The sequence below is a fragment of the Silene latifolia genome, chromosome Y (assembly GCF_048544455.1).
Source record: "Silene latifolia isolate original U9 population chromosome Y, ASM4854445v1, whole genome shotgun sequence".
Taxonomy (NCBI): domain Eukaryota; kingdom Viridiplantae; phylum Streptophyta; class Magnoliopsida; order Caryophyllales; family Caryophyllaceae; genus Silene; species Silene latifolia.
In genome coordinates, this window is record NC_133538.1 from 376,271,215 (window position 1) to 376,291,948 (window position 20,734).

Here is a 20,734-nt window from a genome sequence, read left to right on the forward strand (position 1 = left end):
TAAAAAGAATAAAAAGTCTATATGCATGCGTGAAATCTTTACTAGTATACATTATAGAAGGCCACATTTGCGGTAGTAGTATAGTATGGAAATGAAAGCAACACGTGGGCCCCACTTTTAATGCAAACCAAAAAAAATTGAGGAAACAAAAGCGCATAAAGAATCGAACACGCGCGCAGAAGAGGGCAAGTTGAAATGTAAGGCTGTGCAACCAACTGAGCACTTTACTTTTCATGATTTACTTAGCGCGCTAGATTTACTTATCTATTGTCAACTTGGGTTTTTGGGCTCAATTTTTGGGGGCCCTGTGCGGCCGCACGGGCTGCACAAGCTAAAAGACGGGCCTGACCGGGACGGAGGGAGTATCTCACTATTGTGTAGCTAGTATTGTCTCGAAAAAAAAGTTAGAATGATAGAGTACATCTGTATACAAAATCGTCTAACAAGTTTATTACTACGTTTATTTGTAGAGTGAATTTCATGTAGGACTATGCAAGTAGATTAGTTAAGGTATACCTTAGTTTGATTTAACATTGGATCATAGTGGTAACTGGTACGAAACAACTGAACAAAGTATGAACTGTACCAAACCTTTCATTTGAAAATCATGCAAATTCTAAATTTAGGATACTCGTCCCACTTGTTTGATCTCATCAAATTGCTAGATACAAACCTTTAAGAATGCTTGATATACTCGTTTAAGTTGCTAGATACATACATCTAGCTAGGTAGATACACTCCTTTAAATTACTAGATACATATCTTTACCTAGCTAGATACACTTTTTAACGTTATTAGATACAACTCTTTACCTTGCTAGATACACTCTTTTTTAGTTACTAGATACGGTGGACATAACTTTAGCTAACTACAAACATTCCTTTCGGGTCCGGCTGTGTCCATATCCCAAATCTTTGAGCCAACTTCTCTTGTAATGATCTCTCTTTCTTTTTTGTTTTAATCTTATAATCATATGAATTTCTTTATTAATTAATACTTCATTCGTTGTTCACTCCATTTTGATATCTTTGTTTAAAATTTCTTTATTAATTAATCATATGATTATGTATCTACAGTATATTGTAGATGTATCCAGCAAAGGTTTTGTATACCTGAGAAACACCAACATGTTATACAGATAAATCATGCTAAAATGTTATGAAAAATTGTGTCAACAATCTTATAAAATATAACTAAAATTTTAAATAGGGTCTCTTTTCATCAAGATGGGGGGACTCGTTAAACAATCTGCATTGTATGTAACGCATGTAACAATCTGCCACGGAATAGTTGTCAACCCCACCACCCGTAGCGGCATTCACCATGATTTGATATTGTTGGGTAAGACCATCACAAAAGTTGACCAAAAGGTCATCACCACTAAAACCATGGTAGGGACATTGAGCAACCAATTTCTTGAATCTCTCCCAATACTCATATAGGCTCTCACTTGCATCTTGTTCCGGAGAAGTGATGGCTTTCTTTGCATGGTTATGTCTTGAGTCGGGGTAGTATTTCTCAAGAAAAGCCGTTTTCATGTCCTTCCAAGTACAGATTGTACCCGGTTGAAGGTAAAACAACCAATCTTTTGCCGCATCTTGTAGTGAAAATGGGAAGGCTCTCAACTTAAATTGATCCTTCGTGACACCATTGGGGATGGCACCTTCACACATCATATGAAATTCGAAAAGATGGCGATTTGGGTCATCTCCCACATGTCCATGGAACTTTGGAAGGTTGTGGATGAAATAGCCTTTTAATTCAAAGTTAGCATTAGCCCCCATGGGTGGGTAGGCTATGTATAGAGGTTGAGTGTCATAATTCCTTGCCCAGAGCTCCCTAATAGTCCTTGTATCATTAGCCATTTGTGGATATTCTACTTCTATTGGATCAACTGAGAGGGGTTCGAAGTCTTCCTCTTCAACTTATCCTCCCCTTGGAGGTCGTTGATACCAAGGGTTGGTGAATAACCAAGAATATGCTCCAAATGCGTCTTATTCAATTGGAGTGAACTCACCACCTTATTGGTAACTAGGCATAAACCTTTACACTAAACAAAATGGATTAGAAGTACCACTTACTTCTAACAACAAGGTGGATATAAAAACAACTAAACATGTATTTCACAACTCAAGCTTTTAGCTATGTTGCCCTTCCCCGACGACGGCGCCAAAATTTGGTAGTTGGGATAACTAGGTGTCGTATTAACTAATTATTCTACCAAATTAAATATTTATAAACCGAACTTGATTCTACACTATGCAATTAAGAATAGTAGTAAAGGGAAGTAAGGGTCGAACCCAAGAGAAGGGATTAAGACTAAAGCTTGAATTAAACTAATGACAATGAACAAAACACAAGACTAGGCACAAATTATGAATATTAACAATGGACAACAATTGAAAACATATATGAGGAGAATTGGCATGGAGGAAACAAGTAACAACATGAAAAAGATATGATCTTGCTTATGAAACAAAGTAACAAACACTTGGTATGCAAACAACAATAATATGAGAGGAAACTTGGTATAATCCTACAAGTTCCACCTTTTCTCAAAGTATGACTCGTTCCTCTCTAAATTCATTTACCCAACAACAAACCTCAAACAAATGATTACCACTATCTAAGCCGATAATGATAATCCTACTCAAACCACAAATTCTAACATTAAACCATGTATGAATTGTAGCTAAGAGCATGAAGAGTAAAACCAAGAGGAAATCAAATGGAATATCACAAGAGTATGTCTAAGCCAACAAACCCAATGACATATTCAATTTCTACTCACAAAGGTTGATATTTTAAACCAAGATAACAACAATATGAGTTGTTTCAACAAGACATCACAAAAGTAAGAAACTTTGCAACATTCAAGCAATAGATGAGTGTTATAGAGGCAAGGATAATTACTTCTCACAACAAAACATTCATCATGACATTCAAACATAGAAATTGAAATAAATGAAAGAGTAGAGATTAGAGAGTCAATACAATGATAAAGATGAAAGCTTGAAATGGATTACACCAAGTAGTGGAAGATTAGCCTTCCATAGTCTTCATAAAACTCAAATAACAAAGAAAGATTACAACTTTTGTAGAAAAGTCTTCTAAAATGTTACAAGATTCAAAAACCTAATTATTAGAGTGATTGAGATTATATGAGATTGTATGTTATCCTTGAGGTCTTCAAATCTTGGGTATATATATGGCTTCACGGAAACCTAAAAAGATCCTCACTTAAAAAGCCCAAATGCGAATTAAAGAGCCCCAGAAAAACAGTCACAGCCGCAGCGCTAAAGTTGCTCTTGCTCAAAATCGGGCAAAATCCATGCGCTACTCATTTGGGCAGGCTGCGCTTAAGCTCGCATCTGGAATTCTCAATTCCTTTGCTTCTTGACCTCTTCAATTGATCTCAATTCTTCTCATATTCACTCTTTACTTCTCCTAGCTGGGTATTTGGCCATATGTGAGGTCACTACTACAGATACAGGCTATAACAACGGGTAAAAACCGTTGTTATATAAAATAGCGAACGTTGTTAAAGCGTCCGTTGTAAAAGGTTTTAACAACGGTTGGTTTTCTTAAGAAACCTGTTGTTAAAACTATTAACAACGGTTTTAAGTATCAAAACCCGTTGTTGAAAGTGTGACTCAATTTTGGTGGGAAAGTTATAACAACGGTTAATTTACAAGGAACCGTCGTTATAACTAAAGACAACGGGTTGTATCTACATAACCGTTGTTGTTTGTTTTTACAAAATAAAAAAAAATTAAATTAAATATTACTAGATGCATGCATAATTACGGGGCCCGTTATAATTCCGATGCATGCATTATTACTGCCATCCCTGTACTGTGCATATGAATGGACAATATATGGAATGAGAAGGGTTTACATTAGATTTGAAGCAGGGAGATATGATGATTATGGCACAACTTCCTAAACATGCATATATTATATTAATTAAAAAACAACTCAAAGGACACATTACTTAGTATAAATACATACATTATCTCAACCACCATTCCATTATCTCACTATCTTCAAACCCTAACTGCTAAAACAATCTCCAACTCCTAATTAATCTTTCAAACTAACAACTCCAAAGTTCATCAACAAAATGAACGATTACATCCTTAAAACTCTTACTATGACCGAGCACAACAACAGCTTCATCCGCCGGTTGCTCCACATCGAGGACAGTTTTAGGAGCTATCTTGTGGATGCTCAAGCCGCACTCAAGGACGCCAAAAGAAATGGCTTGACAGCAACGATTATTGCGGCTATATGACGATATAGCAATCAAACGAAACCTCCAAATAGCTAAGGCGGAGAGGAGGGATATCATAGAAGAAAATAAGACTCTCTATGAAAATATAAGAATTGCATTTTTAGAAATGTAATTCTTTTTTTAATTTCTGTATTTATATATATATATATATATATATATATATATATATATATATATATATTAATGAATTATTAATTAAGTTTATCATGCATTCCTCTCTATCATCTTTCTTCTTCTTTGTTTTATTTTATTTAATTTGTTTTACGAGCTAATTAAGCGAATAATAACATAATAATGATCGATAAAAACCCATCATATATACATGCAAATGAAATAAATAAAAAAGAAAACAATGACGATGAAAGACGATGAAACCAACAGTGACGGCGAGATTTACCTGATAATTAGAGAAAGTAAGAGACGATGAAACCAACAGTGACGGCGAGATGATAAAGCGAAGATGAGAAAGAGAGAAAGAGACGATGAGAAAGTGTGTTTGCTGTGTTTGTGTTTATCTGTGTTTGTGTTTGCGTTAGGTTATGTATGTGTTTTGTGGCTGTAGCTGATCTGTGTTTGTGTGGTTTATAGTATTGAAAGTATTGACAACGGTTGTTCAACAACAACCGTTGTTAAATAAGTTTTAACAACGGTTGTAAATCAACAACCGTTGTCAAATAAGTATTAACAACGGGTTTAAAAATACCCGTTGTGATTACTTTTCACTAACTTTGCGCCAATTTTGCGCCAAATTATTAACAACGGTTGTGCAAATTTAACCCGTTGTTAAAACTTATAACAACGGTTATATAACCATACCCGTTGTAATTAAGTTTAGTAAAAATCGCGCCATACATTCTACAACGTCTATTGTGATTTTCATGCATAAACGTTGTTAAAGGGGCGTTGTAGTTGCCTGGATTTGTAGTAGTGGGTGCTTGCGCATGTCTTGACCGTGGAAAGGTTCTCCTCGGCCCTCAGGTTCCGTGCATCAAAATCAAGTATAAAACCGAGGTAAAATGGACAAGTTACCAAATCATAACCAATTATCAATTATTAGGATAAACCTACCTAAAGACCCATATTAAAAGATATGAGGGTGACAAAATCATCCTCCTAGACCGACACAAACCACTACTATCAAACACCCCTATACTTAGACTTTTGCTAGTCCCGAGCAAAACCCGAAATAAGCAATTGTGTAAGTCTACAAGTGAGTGTAGTAGTATTGATCTCTCTTCCCTCACTACAACCTTCTTATATCTCCCTCTCAACAAATCCGCCGATTACAAAAAGAAAATCTAGACTCAAAAGTTGACACACACTCTTCTCTCACTTGCCCTCCTTATATCATCCCTCTAAACAAGACACAACACACCTCCAACTTCGACTCATCAACTTCACAACCACCCTACTTATCACTCCAAAGCAAAGATGGTCACTCTTGCCTTATCCCAAGGCAATAGCAAAGTGACCTACACAATCCTCCAAATCATTCATACTCCCCTTATATCAGCCCCTTATCACTCCAAGCAATGCAAGTTATGCTACTAAGTTGGCCAAACACCAATAAAGATCAACAACCTAGTAGCCAACATGAAAAACCACCAATTTGAAGTAATTTTCTTTGACTCAAAAAGAAATTAAATCCTAAATCTAGCCTCCTTCCTAAATCCTCCTTATTGCTCCCTTCTTATCCCTCCATCTTTTTGGTGTATTTTTTAATTTTTCGATTTTTGTTGTTGAAAATCCCTCATTTTGCCTAAGGTGCCCTTTCGAGTTTTCACCTTAGCTTTTCCTTTCCTCTCATCGGTGTCTTGCAACTCGATTCTTCATTTTGCCCGGAATGCCCTTTCGGATTTTTATTCCGTCCTCGGCCACCTTTTCCAATCTTGCCTAGGTGTCCACCCTTGTGGGTTTTCACCTAGCCGGAATTTTCAATTTTTTTTTTTTTTTTTTTTTTTTTTAAGAAAACTTGCATTAAAGCAGGATGTGGGGAGTTAGACAGAGATATGGCTCACAGAATTAAAGCGGGATGGTTGAAATGGAAGAGTGCTTCAGGGTTTTATGCGATAAAGATATGCCCCAAAGATTAAAGGGAAAATTTTATCGCACGGGAATTAGGCCTGCCTTACTTTACGGTTCCGAGTGTTGGGGCGTGAAACATTCTCACATTCAAAAGATGAGTGTGGCGGAGATGCGTATGTTGAGGTGGATGTGCGGACATACAAGGAAATATTGATTAAGGAATGTGGTGATTCGGGAAAAGGTAAAAGTGGCGCCAATAGAGGATAAGATGATGGAAAACTGACTAAGATGGTTTGGCCATGTGAGAAGGAGACCTATGGACGCACCAGTAAGGAGGCCGGAGACTTGAAGAGCAGAAAAAGTCCCTAGAGGTCGAGGAAGACCGAGACAGACATAGTTGAGAGTGATAGAGCATTATATGAGATTTTTGGGGCTTGAGGAGAGTATGGTGACGGAGAGGGCACAATGGAGGGAAAGGATACATGTGGATTTTTAGTATTTTTTTCTGACATATTTAGTGTTTTTTATTTACATTATAAATTTAATTATTTGTTCTTCTCTCCTTTATTACACTTTTTACCAACCACTTTCTTATATATGTTACTTGGTTTACTTTTAAGGCATTCCGGATCCTTAATTCTATTTCGGTTTTCAAAAGCGTTTTAATCTTTTCTCTCGATTTAAATTTTAAGTTTGTACAAAAGAAATCCGAAATTCGATTTTAAAACCCGTAAGTTTACCTTGACTTTGCATTACATTTCTGCTCTTCCTTTTGTTTTTCATTTTCCCTTTTCTATTCGCATTTTGAGGTGTGCGTTCACCCATGGACAGTTCTAAAGGATGATTCATGTCAGCCGACCCCCAATCATTTTGGGATTAAGGCTCTGACGTTGTTGTTGTTGTTGTTGTTGTAAGAAAAATTGCATTGAAAAGAAACACTTGTACACAATTTACAATCAACTCACTCCCCCACACTTAAATCACACATTGTCCTGAGGAGGTCACAACTTTTTCTTCAATCATGAGAACCCGAGGCACCCCCTTGATCATAGGTGCCTTGGTTCTCCCATCTTCTTTCTCTTCTCTCTCGTTCTCTCTTTGCCTGGTCATAGCTTTGTTGCACTTCTTCTTGGGTGATGAAGGGGGGGTTACCCGGATTGAAAGACATGCCAAATAGTCCATTAACTATCCCAAGTGTATCCTCTTGGGCCCTTGCATCATTGTACGAATCTTGGACATATTCGCGATGTCTTTCATTTTGGACCCCAAATTGGTGGTCCACTTGGCTTCTCCACTTTTTTTGTGCTTCCCACAAGGCCGCATTGGCCGCCATCCTTTGGTCTTGTTGTTGTTGCCAAAGACGGTCGGCCTCTTGATTGGCAAGAATGTTCGTCATCATCTCCGTTTGGGCCGTTGCGGCCTCGGAAATCAACTTCCCCCGATCATCTACAACTCTCCTCCAATGATCCAAATTCTCCAACCTTGGCGCTTGTTGTTGTTGCCAAGAATGGAGATTCTCCACACGCCCACTAATGGTAGTAAAAACTTCCCTTATCTCCTTGAAGTAATCAAACATACTTTGTTGCCAAGGAGCAACCGGGCCATTAGAACCTCCCCCCCCCCTCCCCCGCCGATTCTAACATGGGGGTGCCGTGAGGTTGTTGGTGGGGTGAAGGAATGTGGTGGGTAGCATGGAATCCTCCCTAAATGAACTCAGCCTCCCGTTCCTCCACTTGTTGGGCACTTTGGGATGGCTCCACGGCTCTTCTCTTCCTTACTCTTTGTGGTGGTGCCCCGGGTAAATCTCTCTCGGCGGGGCAAAAGAAGTCTCGGGCCCTAAACCCGCTTGGAAGAGGGGCATTTCTAGGTAGTCACATGTGTTGCACGGCTCCTTCTCCCAACTGACAGGGCAGTCGTATACCTATCAAAAATAACCAACTGGCTCTAACTAATATAGCTAGGGAAGTCGGGTCGATCTCCACAGGGAGATGGGAAAATGTCAGCCTTGTCTAAGTTCGTCACGGTAACCAAATTGGGGGTTTTAAATGGGTTGTTGTTCTAAACTAATGAGAATGAGAAAGAGAAAAAAGGTAGAGAAAAAGGATTAAGCAGATAAAGAAAGCAGCTAAGACAGACGGTTCACCATGATCATTCGGTCAAGTAATCTAGGTCTCAGGTCAATGCAAGTATGGTCCGAGGAGCAGTGAATATCTCCTTCCGGTCTCAATTCGCCCTAAAGCACAAATAGCTTAGCTTCCGCCCTCACTATAGTACCCTAAGGTTCGCTACAAGTCTCACCCTTTCCAACCTTCCGGTCCTGGTCAAGGCTTACTATGGTTTAAATGCCTAATTGCGTCGACTCAATTAGACAGATACAAATAAGTGCAGCGATTAACAACAAGGACTACACAAGCATTAACCTAATAATTCAATCGCTATCCCTTCATAATCATGGATCCTCTAGCCTTAGCAAAAGGGAATTAGCTACACATTACTACCGAGTTAACAATAATAATATGTAGATAACAAGAATTAAACATAATAATAATAAGAATGAAAGATTAAATAAAACAATAATGGAAGCAGTGAGAAGAAGATAGAAATAAAATGATAAATACGATTAAGAGATAAAAGGAGAAATAATACCAATTACAAATCCGAATCTGAGTAGAAAAGTATAGAAGAAAGGCAAAAGATGAATAAGCAGTAGAAGTCGATCAATTAGTAGTGAATAGGATGAGGAAGAGTTACGCAGTTTACTGTATTTTGTAGTATCCGAAAATCCTCCTCTACACCTAATCCTAAACTTGATTACAAAAGCCCATACAAGATTAGGCGAAAAAACTCTATTACAGGCCAAACCACTCGATCGAGTGGAAATAAACCACTCGATCGAGCAACTAAGCGACAAACCCCTCGATTGAGTGGAAATAAACCACTCGATCGAGTAACTCCTTGTATTGTCTTCTCGATTGTATACTGGAACTGCTCGATCGAGTATCCTTCACTATATAAAGCATTCGATCGACTAGAAAAGTAGTCGATCGAGCTATTTTGGCACGTTTAGGCACTAGACACCTTCCAAAACCAGCTCACGCGTCTTCAAAGTGATAGATTCCAAGCTCCGGCTCCTTGTTCTCCATAAATGAATGCAAATGGGACGAGTTTAGGCTCGATTTATCTCCTCTTTGGTTTATTCCTGCAATTTACATAAAACGAACTAAAGTAGAATATTCGGGGGTATTTGTAGCTAGATGCCACGTAAATAGTACAGAAATGCGTGTAAAAATGAGGTAAAAACCTTATATAAAATACACGCATCAAATCTCCCCAAACCAAACCTTTGATTGTCCCCAAGCAAACTATGAATGCAACTAAGAATAAACAGTGGAACGGGACCAACGCATCAGCTACAAATCACCCACCAAAACCAGTTTAATGCAATAACTAACAAAGTGGCAAATGATAAGTGCAAACAAATTAAATCAATGTTTCAAACTTACTGAACCGTCGACCTTGCAAGACTCAAAAGTATCGGACTCTCACGGGTCGCTCATCACTCAAATGTAGGCACGAGGTGAGTATATATGTGAAAGATATAAAGAAGTAAAGACACTCACCTAACTCGACCTATAAGAACATGCATGCAGTTAACATGAATAAAGTCTCTACAACCGTACATACGCATTCCAACCATACTAATGACCAAGACACATGCCGAGGACTTACATTTGGGTAAGTGAGGTAATGGGTAAGAAGGGGCTAAGATGAATTTGGATATGTCGGGATAATAGCCAGGCTAGCAACAACGAATCCAAATATTGAACTGCATCCCAACTTCGTACTCAATATAACAAAACAAAACGGTGCAAATTCAATGCACTCAACTCACAATACAATCAAAAACTTGTCAACTCCCCATAAAATATAAGTAAACATGGGAGTGAAAATCATTATACAATTTCTCAATTCTCTGCACATGATTTTTCTTTCTTTTTCTTTTTTCATATTTCTATTTTTTTTTTTCATTCTTTTCTTTTTTTTTTTCATTTTCATCCATCATTTTTTCTTTCATTCCCTTCAATTCTTCCACCATCTTCTGAATTCAGATAAAAATAACCAAACTGCAGTAAAGCATTCCAAACACCTACTCATTACTAGCTCGGCTAGGGTAGGAAAAATTATAGTATGTAGCTAAAAGGACAAAAGGGCAATTTGGCTATGTGGGGCTCATGGGTAGAATGAAATAAAAGGGAACTTCCTCTCCTAACATGTGTCACCATCCACAGACCGAATGTATATAGGAATTAAGAAGACTAGACTCATACTTATGCAAATTAATGTTACATGCCTTACAGAGAGTACTACTCACATCCTAAATGAAACCGGTCATGAATGTCACCAGTTTATAAAGCTCTAACCTCAGAATGTAATGTAGCTTGCCGATATGTGAGTCAAGACTATTCGTTCAGATAAGAGAGAAACAAAAACTCGTAGATCATGCACATAATCATGCCAATTAAATGTTAAGAATATGCAAGGCTAAGGTAAGGATTCAATGTAGCGTTAAAGTTCAAACGTTCCAACTCAAATTAAAAACGACAATGCATGCGAAAATAAATAAATGTGCAAACGAAAATGCAAGAAAACATGCAGACACATATATGGATGCATACCTCCCCAAACTAAACCGTACAATACCCTCATTGTACCAAAAATAGGGAAAAAAATGCAAACTAGGGAGAAAAGGATAAGTGGAGTCGGAAGACTTACAAAACGTCATGAAGAGGGACCTCCCCAAACCGACCATGAACATGGGAGGTCAAAGTAAGTCAAGCAGTAGCTCAACAGACAAAAAGTAGCAGCTGGAGGACGAAACTACTCGATCGAGTGGATTGGAATAGCTCGATCGAGTGAACTGGTGTCAAAAAGTGCTCGATCGAGCAAATTGTTACTCGATCGAGTGATCTTGGTTATGCAGCTTGTCGATCAAGTACTTTAACTACTCGATCGAGTGAATATTATCACAAAAGTGATCGATCGAGTAGAAAAACTACTCGATCGAGTGGATACACCTGCAAAACACGCATAAAAAACAAGGAGAATACATAGGGTGCATAAAACAGCGTCTAAAGTTCAAGAAAAAGCTAAAGGGAAAGAAATAGTTCAACAAAAATACAACAAAACAGTCTTGGTTGCCTCCCGGAGAGCACAGGTTTAAGAGGTCCCGCACGACCTTTCTGGCATCAATTAACTGGCGCGTCAAGCTCGTCGAAGTACAAGACTTCAACACGATTATCTGCTTCATTTGCCTCGTGATAATGCTTCACATATTGCCCATTCACCTTGAACCGATTTCCCTCGGGACCTTCTAGCTCAACGGATCCATATCTAGTAATAACTGTCACCGTATAAGGACCACTCCACCCGGACTTCAGCTTGCCAGGAAATAATCGCAGTCGGGCATTAAACAGCAACACCTTCTGCCCAACATGAAACTCCCGAGGTAGAATTCTTTTGTCATGCCATCTCTTCGTCTTTTCTTTATAAATGCGCGAGCTATCATAGGCATTAAGCCTAAATTCTTCTAACTCATCTAGCTGCAAAAGACGATTCGGACCACACAACGTAGGATCAAAGTTAAGCTCACGAATTGCCCACCAAGCCTTACATTCCAACTCAACAGGTAAGTGACATGATTTCCCATAAATTAACCTATAAGGTGATACACCAATTAGTGTCTTAAAGGCAGTTCTGTAGGCCCATAATGTGTCTTCTAATTTAAGACTCTAGTCCTTCCATGATTTAGAAACTACCTTAGACAAGATCTCTTTCAACTCGCGATTAGAGACCTCAACCTGACCACTAGTTTGGGGATGATACCCCAAACCACGCCGGTGTTGGACACCAACTTTAGACAGAATTGAAGTTAGTTTTTTTTTTCTTTAAAGTGCATTCCCCCATCACTAATGACGACCCTAGGGACACCAAATCGGGGAAATATGACCTTTCTAAACATTTTTATCACGGTCTTGGCATCACAATGAGGTGAGGCAATTGCCTCAACCCATTTCGACACATAATCTACAACCACTAAAATGTACCTATTACCTTTACTAGACGGGAACGGTCCTTGGAAATCAATGCCCCAGACATCGAAAACCTCAACCTATAAGATACCATTTTGTGGCATCTCATGTCTCTTTGAAATGTTCCCTGATCGTTGGCAGGCGTGACAAGCTGAAACAAAAGGCTTAGCATCAGCAAACAAAGAAGGCCAGTAAAAACCAGACTGAAGTACCTTAGCCACGGCGCACGATGGACCGTGGTGACCACCATAGGAAGAGGAGTGACAGCCTTCCAGGACTACTTTGGTCTCCCACTGCGGAATACACTGTCTGTAGAGACCGTCTGCATATTCCTTAAATAAATAAGGATCGTCCCAAAAATATTGCTTAGCGTTATACAGAAAACGCTTCCTCTGATGATGAAAGGTCAAAGTGCGACTTGCCACTGACAACGTAGTTAGCTATATCTGCATACCAAGGCTCTTGGTTAACAATAGACAATAATACAACAAATAAAGTATCGTCAGGGAAAGAGTCATCAATAGGTAAAGAATCTTCCCCTTCTTGTCGCGACAGTCGTGACAGATGATCAGCTACAACGTTCTCAGCTCCTTTCTTATCTTTAATCTACAAATCAAACTCCTGGAGAAGGAGTATCCATCTCAATAACCGTGGTTTAGCCTCCTTCTTAGCAAGGAGATGCCTCAAAGCTGCATGGTCAGTAAAAATAGTAACTTCTGACCCAATCAAATAAGAACGAAATTTCTCTAAGGTATAAACTACAGCTAACAGCTCTTTTTCAGTGGTAGTGTACTTCACTTGAGCCTCATCCAGAGTTCAGCTCGCATAGTCGATTGCGTTTAAAGCTTTGTCTTTCCGTTGGCCTAGCACCGCTCCTAATGCATAGTCATTGGCATCACACATTATCTCAAACGGCAAGTCCCGGTCGGGAGGCTGTATGATCGGCGCATAGACTAAAGCCTGCTTTAACCTGTGAAACGCAGAAAGACACTCATCAGTAAACACAAAAGGGGCATCCTTAAGTAGCAGCTGTGTAAGTGGTTTAGCAATTTTCGAAAAATCCTTGATAAACCGGCGATAGAAGCCGGCGTGGCCAAGGAAACTCCTCACCCCCTTAAAATTAACAGGAGGTGGTAATTGCTGAATCACTTCCACCTTTGCTTTATCAACCTCTATTCCCCTATCAGAAACTAAGTGCCCTAAGACAACTCCCTCGTTGACCATGAAATGGCACTTCTCCCAGTTAAGCACGAGATTAACCTCAATGCAGCGCTGCAACACTTAATCAAGGTTAGACAGACAGTTAGAAAAATCACTTCCATAAACGCTGAAATCGTCCATGAAAACTTCCATAATAGACTCAATATACTCTGAAAATATACCCATCTTGCACCTTTGGAAGGTGGCAGGGGCTTTACATAAACCAAAAGGCATCCTGCGATAAGCAAACATGCCTTAAGGACAAGTAAATGTAGTCTTAGCTTGATCGTCTGGATGAATAGGGATCTGAAAGAACCCTGAATACCAGTCTAAATAGCAGAAAAACTTATAAGGAGCTAACCTTTCTACCATTTGATCAATAAAAGGAAGGGGAAAGTGATCTTTCTTGGTGGCGGCATTCAGCTGTCTGTAATCTATACACATCCGCCAACCAGTCACTACTTGAGTGGGTATTAACTCATTCTTATCATTCTTAACCACGGTAGTCCCTTCTTTCTTCGGGACCACCTACACTAGACTCACCCATTTAGAATGACCAACAGAATAGATAATACTTGCGTCGAGCAGCTTCATTACCTCAGCCATCACAATATCTTGCATCTTCTGGTTCAGCCGGCGCTGACCCTGCCTGCAAGGTTTGTGATCTTCCTCCAGCTTTATCATGTGCATAAAAATATCGGGACTAATCCCCTTGATATCGTCCAAAGAATATCCCAATGCTTTCCTGTTTTTCTTAAGCACAACTAACAAAGAAGTCAGCTGATTGTTATCAAGCTTAGCACTAACGATGACTGGATATCGCTCAGTATCATCTAAGAAAGCATATTTTAGATGCGAGGGGAGGGGCTTACGCTCTGACACCTTTACCTCAATGGAGCAAAGAGTACTGATCATCTGTTCCACTTGCTCTCCCTCAGCGTCGGTGAGTTCACGCTCATCTAAATCATCTATAAGCAAATCCAACACAACATCATCGTCATCTGGGTTATCTGCACACTCATCCAAAAGCATAAGAGCTTCTAGTGGGTCCTTCATAAATGAACCCGACCAGAAGTCATAGATAGACTCGTCAATAATATCAATCGAATAACAAGTATCCTATATCATTGGCCGAGCCAAAGTTCTAGGCAGGCTAAAAGTGATCGCGTCATCCCCTACTGCAAGAGTCAAACGCCCTTGTTTGACATCAATAATGGCCCCAGCTGTACAAAGGAACGATCTTCCTAAGATAATTGGGGTCCGGGTGTCCTCAGCTATGTCTAAAACAATGAAATAGACTGGTATAAAGAACTTGCCTATTTTCACAGGCACGTCCTCCAAGACATCCAAGGGTCTCCTAACAGATCTATCAGCCATCTGTAGGGTAATGTTAGTCAATTTAAGATGACCCATATTCAATTTCTTGCAGACAGATAGGGGCATGACGCTGACGCTGGCTCCTAAATCACAAAGAGCCTTATCAATAACTAAATTCCTATAACACAGGTAATAGAGAAGCTACCCGGGTCTTTCATTTTAGGCGGAGCCTTATTTAAAAGTAAATTACTAGACTCTTCCATAAATGAAACCGTCTCAAATTCACTTAGTTCTCTCTTACGCGTCACAATATCTTTCATAAATTTAGCGTAAGTAGGTACCTGGGTAACAAGTTCGGTAAAAGGGACAGTTACCTGGAGGTTCTTCACAACGTCCACAAACTTACCGTACTGTCGCTCGACCTTCACATCTTTCAGATGACTTGGAAAAGGTACCCTGGTAGCAATGAGTGAACCCGCGACTTTCTCTTTACCTTTGTCAGTGCGTGACGTCTCCACAGCAGGCACTACTACAATTTTACTCAAAGAGGACGCCCCTTAGAGTACGGTTGGAGACGGAACAGTCTTATTTCAGTCAAAAAATTTGGCGCCATTAGTGAATACATACTTAGGACGGTTAATAGAGACAACCGTCCTCGTTGTAAAAGTAACAAGGACGGTTGGTCAATAAAACCGTCTTCTTATTAAACTACAAGACGGTTATAATACTAGACCGTCTTCTTTTATTTTAATAACGATGATCCAAATTCCCAATATACACGAAATCCCCTGCTTATTCAAACAATATACAATATACACGAAACCCTTATACGCTAAAGCACATAAATCACCCTCATCGTCTGTCGTTCATCTCTGACGCAACCACCAGCGCCTCGCAAACCACCGCCTCAACATTCTTCTTCATCATCGCCCTAAAGCAACAGCGTAGCACGATCACCGCCAGTCGTTCATCGCCTTATCGAGGTGTGTCTCAATCGTCATATTCTTCATTTTGTATCTGATAAATCGTTTATTTAGTACAAATTTATTTCGTGACTATCATAATTGAACAATGAAATCAATTCTATATATCATATTCTGCATTTAATTTCTGACAATTCGTTAATTGCTTGTGCTATTGCTCCAATTTTTCGTTAATTTGCTTGTGCTTATCCCCAATCCCCTTACTCTGCTTGTGCTTATATGTTTAATTGTTGATTTTGCTGTATTTATCAATCTTTCTTACTGCAAGCTCTTTCGTATAAGACAGTTTTATAGTTAGATTATCATGAGACCGACCCTTATAATGAGAAATTGATTATCATTTTGCTGTATTTATCAATCTTCTACCCACCTCTTAGTTCCTTCATGATCAGGATTTCTAACCTTCTACCCACCTCTTAGTTCCTCCATCACTAGCGTTCCTCCTTATTCATGCAACTTATGCAATATTCATTTATCTCTCTTTATATATCTCTCTAAAATAGTTTTAGAAACTCTAAAACTTGTTCATCTAAAATTCTAATTTCAATATATAAGATTAATCATATAAGGTCACTAGTATATTGATCTAGTTAGTTAATATATTAGTTTTAAATGATGAGCCACGGAAAATCAGTAGATGTAGTACAAAACCCGAATGGAGATTGTGAACCTTACCAAAAAAGAAGGGATTTTCCGACAGATGACAGGAAATACTGCTACATATTATACACCCAAGAAAGAAGGAGATATCTTGTTAGGGCTACTTTTTTGTATGGTACACCGGGAAATGTGGGTGCATATCCGAGTTTTCAGCTGTATCTGGATGCAACTAAGTGGGCTACTGTGACTGTATTTGATGGATCAAGAACTTATGTTGAAGAGATGATTATTAGGGCACCGTCTAATTCTGTTGATGTTTGTCTTTGTTGTGCTGCTACCGGGTCTCCTTTCATCTCTACTTTGGAACTCCGACCATTAAATCTCTCTATGTACGCTACTGATTATGAGGATGATTTCTACTTGAAGGTTTCTGCTAGAGTCAACTTTGGTGCTCCATCAAAAGACGCCGTCAGGTATGGATCGATTATTAGATTTATGTTGGTACTCTTTTTTTTTTTTTTTTTTTTTTTTTTTTTTTAAGTACATGCAGTGGCGGAGCAAGGATATTGAATTTAGGGGGCGAAATTGTTTTGAGGAGCGAACAGGTAATAATATACACTCGGAAAAATTCAGAAAATTTATAATAAATTTCGAAAATCTCATCCATCAGAGAAGGCGAGCGCTCCTGCTAGCTCCCCCTAGCTCCACCACTGAGTACATGTATCTGAAACTTGACACTCGGTCAAAAATATGGACGACTTCAAATTGCTTGACAGTAGCTTTTCTTATTAAGGTACCTAGATGACCCATATGATCGAATATGGGAATCGGATCAAGTTAAAAGGCCGAATTTTTTAGTAGGGGTTGCTCCTGGTACCGAAAGGATTAACACAACTAAGGACATAGAAGTGAACACACGAGAGTATCCACCAGTTAAAGTGATGCAAACAGCAGTAGTTGGCACTGAAAGGAACTTGAGCTACAGGCTAACCCTAGATGATTTTCCTGCCAATGCTCGGGCATTTGCGTATTTTGCTGAGATTGAAAGTTTGAAATCCAACGAGACTCGAAAATTCCGGATGTTACAACCTTATGTACCTGATTACAGCAATGCAGTAGTGAATATAGCAGAGAATGCTAACGGAACCTACAAGCTCTATGAACCTAGCTACATGAATATTACCCTTGATTTTGTTCTGTCGTTTTCGTTTGTTCAGACCGAGGACTCTACAAAGGGTCCGATCCTCAATGCGATAGAGATCAGCAAATATCTGCAGATTGGCTCTAAGACTGATGCTCAAGATGGTACGTTTTCTGTCCAAATCACAAATTCTCAGTTGAGACTTGAGTCCGCTGTAATATTTTCATGAGATTGACATGCTGATAATGTTGATATTATTATCTGTCGGTAGTGATTGCCCTGAATGCCATCCTTGCCATATTGCCTGTCAGTCTTGCAACACAGAATGCAGGAGATCCTTGCATTCCATTGCACTGGGACTGGGTAATCTGCAGCGTAACTTCACCACCACGAATTACTGGAATGTAAGTCACAGCAATTCGCATACCAGTTGCAAGGCGTGATCATTAATCATTCATTAGAGCTATTCTTTTTTCATGAAGCATTATATGCTTTTAACATTCTCTTGGTTTTATGCAGACGTTTATCAAGAAAGAATCTGACGGGGGCTTTACCATCTGAGATTCAGAATATGGATGCACTGACGGAATTGTAAGTCTATATTCTATAACAGTTTTATAGTTAGACTATCATGAGACCGACCCTTATAATGAGAAATTGATTATCATTTGCCATAAAATTGGTGAATTATGGCAAACAATACACGGTAACAATAGTTTTAGATTCTTCAATAAAGTTTAGTTCCTATTCTTCAACTATTAGTTTACCATACGTCGTTGGCCAAGTAAAACTGAGATCCTAGCCTAAGCCCGCATCCAAATCGACCTGTTTTTTAAATAATGAGCTCTAATTACACGGCAACAACAGTTTTTGGATTCTTCAATAATCTCCAAACTGGAATCCCATTTGTTTAATTGACTTCATCTTATTAAATTTAGAGTTTTTTTTTTTTAGGATGTGGGCAGTAGATGAATAAGGAGGAACGCTAGTGATGGAGGAACTAAGAGGTGGGTAGAAGGTTAGAAATCCTGATCATGTCAATTCGGATCATGTCAATTCGGAGGTGATCATGTCAGTCCTGATCATGTAAATTATGGGGGCAGAACTTAATTTAGGAGATGGACAATTCTGAGGTTTGTGGGAACATGAGTTTATCGCTTTCTAAAATAACAACCATAATTACCGCTTCCTTTATAGCCCGACAATGCTCGAACGAGTTAAGCATAAGGTGAGAACCCAAACTTTACTATTTTTTCCAGTTAAGGAGTCGTACTTTAAAATTTTATAGTAAAGGATCTTTTACACTAACTCCGTCAAGTACGTCACTAAAAGCAACCTCAGATACTTCTATCTTGGTATACCGTACTTCTTATACTGAAATTACACTAACAATTTATATAGAACTCATTGTGACAAAGAGTAAAGTAAGAGGCTTAATTTTTCAATCCCATATTTTATTTGTAACCAGAAGTCTTGAAAAAGAAAGATCTTTATGAATTGAAAGTTGTCTAACAATTCGATCAGTGCATTATTTTTTCTTTTATGAAATCAGTTTTGCAAGCAATTTATAATCAACTATAACTCAATGCTTCTGAAACTCTTGAAATCACTAGTAGAAAAAACATCATTTGCGGCTCCTAAAAATAGGCTATTTGAGGCGTTTTTGGTGTAGCAGCAAATAGGGGGCCGCAAATAAGAATTTCATTTGCGGCTCCTAAAAAACGCCGCAAATAAATGCCTTATTTGCGGCGTTTTTTTAAAAAAGCGCAGCAAATAGGACCTTCTATTTGCGGCGTTTTTTTGAAAATGGAGCCGCAAATAGATAATTTTTAAAAATAACAAAAAAATATTCAAGGTTTTTAAAAAGCAGTCATAAACTTATCGCCATACATGATTTAACTAAGATTCTAAATAAATATAAATCAAACTTTATAGTCAATAAATTAAACCCCTGCATACAATACTCTCTTGAATCTGACTCTAAATCACTTTCTAATTCCAAGTCATATTGAACACACGAGCCTCCTGCAACCGCCACACTGAAACCATCTGTTTCTTTGTCCATGATCTGAAGAAACTTGTTCACTAAAAGACGTACACAAGCTCATCATGTTCTCCCAATGTATCTATTAGTTCTCATAAACCAAACTCTGAATAAGAATCAGTGTTTGATATGTGAAGGCGATACACTGAAGGATGTATCCATTCCCTGCTTTTACTGGATGTTCACCTGTCAAAAGCATGTATAGCATAAACTAGAGGGAAGAATTTATTTATATAACCTGCCATCTTTAAGTTGAACTCATCTTATAATAAAAGGCAAACTTTTTTTAAGAATTAGTAAAGTCAAGCAAGAACTTATGCGATATGATATGAAAACAAACTCTATCTTGCTGTCTCCATACAGTAAGAAATACTCCTTACAAGTCTAGACAATATTTACTTCATTTTATATAAATTAAATATGTTGGTGTAAATAATTATAATTGTGTTTTTTGGTTACTTTGTATGTAGTTCATGAGTAAAGCTCCAAAAACATACTCGGTTGAGCAAATTGATGGCGGGAAATTTGGGCTAAATATGCATTGGAGTTTAAGGCGCAAGTATTTGATGGCAACGTCTAAAGTAATTAGGTTGATCAGATAGTTTATGTGATGGTTTGTGGATGGAGAAACTTGTGATAGTGCTTGTGTTCAAAAATCAGTCGTTGATAGCTTGTAATTTGGAGGTTCAAACTTATATGGTTTTATTTGGTTGGATTTTAGAGTATAATGGTAAGATTTGCTGAATTTTTTGAAATGTAGCCGAATATAATATTAAGCGACTATTGTCGTATAGAATATGAATGAAACAATTCCCTTTTCAAAAATATGGTTGTGTGAAAGCGTATGGATATGTGCCAATATTGTGTGCAGGCTATATTTGTAAATTGGCCTGAAATTGATTTATTAAAAAATGGGGGCGGAATTGATTTAAAAAATTGGCGCAAAAAACCTGAAATTGGCGTGAAATTGTAGCGCGAAATAGATTTCAAAAATTGGCGCAAAAAACCTGAAATTGGCGTGAAATTGTAGCGCGAAATAGA

The 20,734-nt window shown here is 38.5% G+C and overlaps 1 protein-coding gene across 3 annotated transcripts; it reads left to right on the forward strand.

The window, feature by feature from the left end:
- Positions 1–16,493: 16,493 nt before the first annotated feature.
- Positions 16,494–20,502, forward strand: LOC141627407 (putative LRR receptor-like serine/threonine-protein kinase At1g67720). 3 transcript variants are annotated; one of them, XM_074440689.1, is made up of 6 exons: positions 16,494–16,981; positions 17,302–17,813; positions 17,921–18,053; positions 18,169–18,240; positions 18,604–18,667; positions 20,164–20,502. In XM_074440689.1, exons 1-5 carry the CDS (start codon positions 16,521–16,523, stop codon positions 18,623–18,625), a joined length of 1,200 nt encoding a protein of 399 aa, XP_074296790.1. In that variant the 5' UTR covers positions 16,494–16,520; the 3' UTR covers positions 18,626–18,667; positions 20,164–20,502. The 3 variants fall into 3 exon arrangements, with proteins under 3 accessions (XP_074296790.1, XP_074296791.1, XP_074296792.1); XM_074440690.1 differs by having other exon boundaries at positions 18,604–18,656; XM_074440691.1 differs by lacking the exon at positions 18,604–18,667.
- The last annotated feature ends 232 nt before the right edge of the window (positions 20,503–20,734 follow it).

Coding starts and splice junctions, on each gene's coding strand:
- LOC141627407 (XM_074440689.1), top strand. CDS start 16,521: ATGATGAGCCACGGAAAATCAGTAGATGTAGTACAAAACCCGAATGGA. Junction 17,814..17,920: donor TAAGACTGATGCTCAAGATG/GTACGTTTTCTG, acceptor ATCTGTCGGTAG/TGATTGCCCTGAATGCCATC. Junction 18,054..18,168: donor CCACCACGAATTACTGGAAT/GTAAGTCACAGC, acceptor GGTTTTATGCAG/ACGTTTATCAAGAAAGAATC.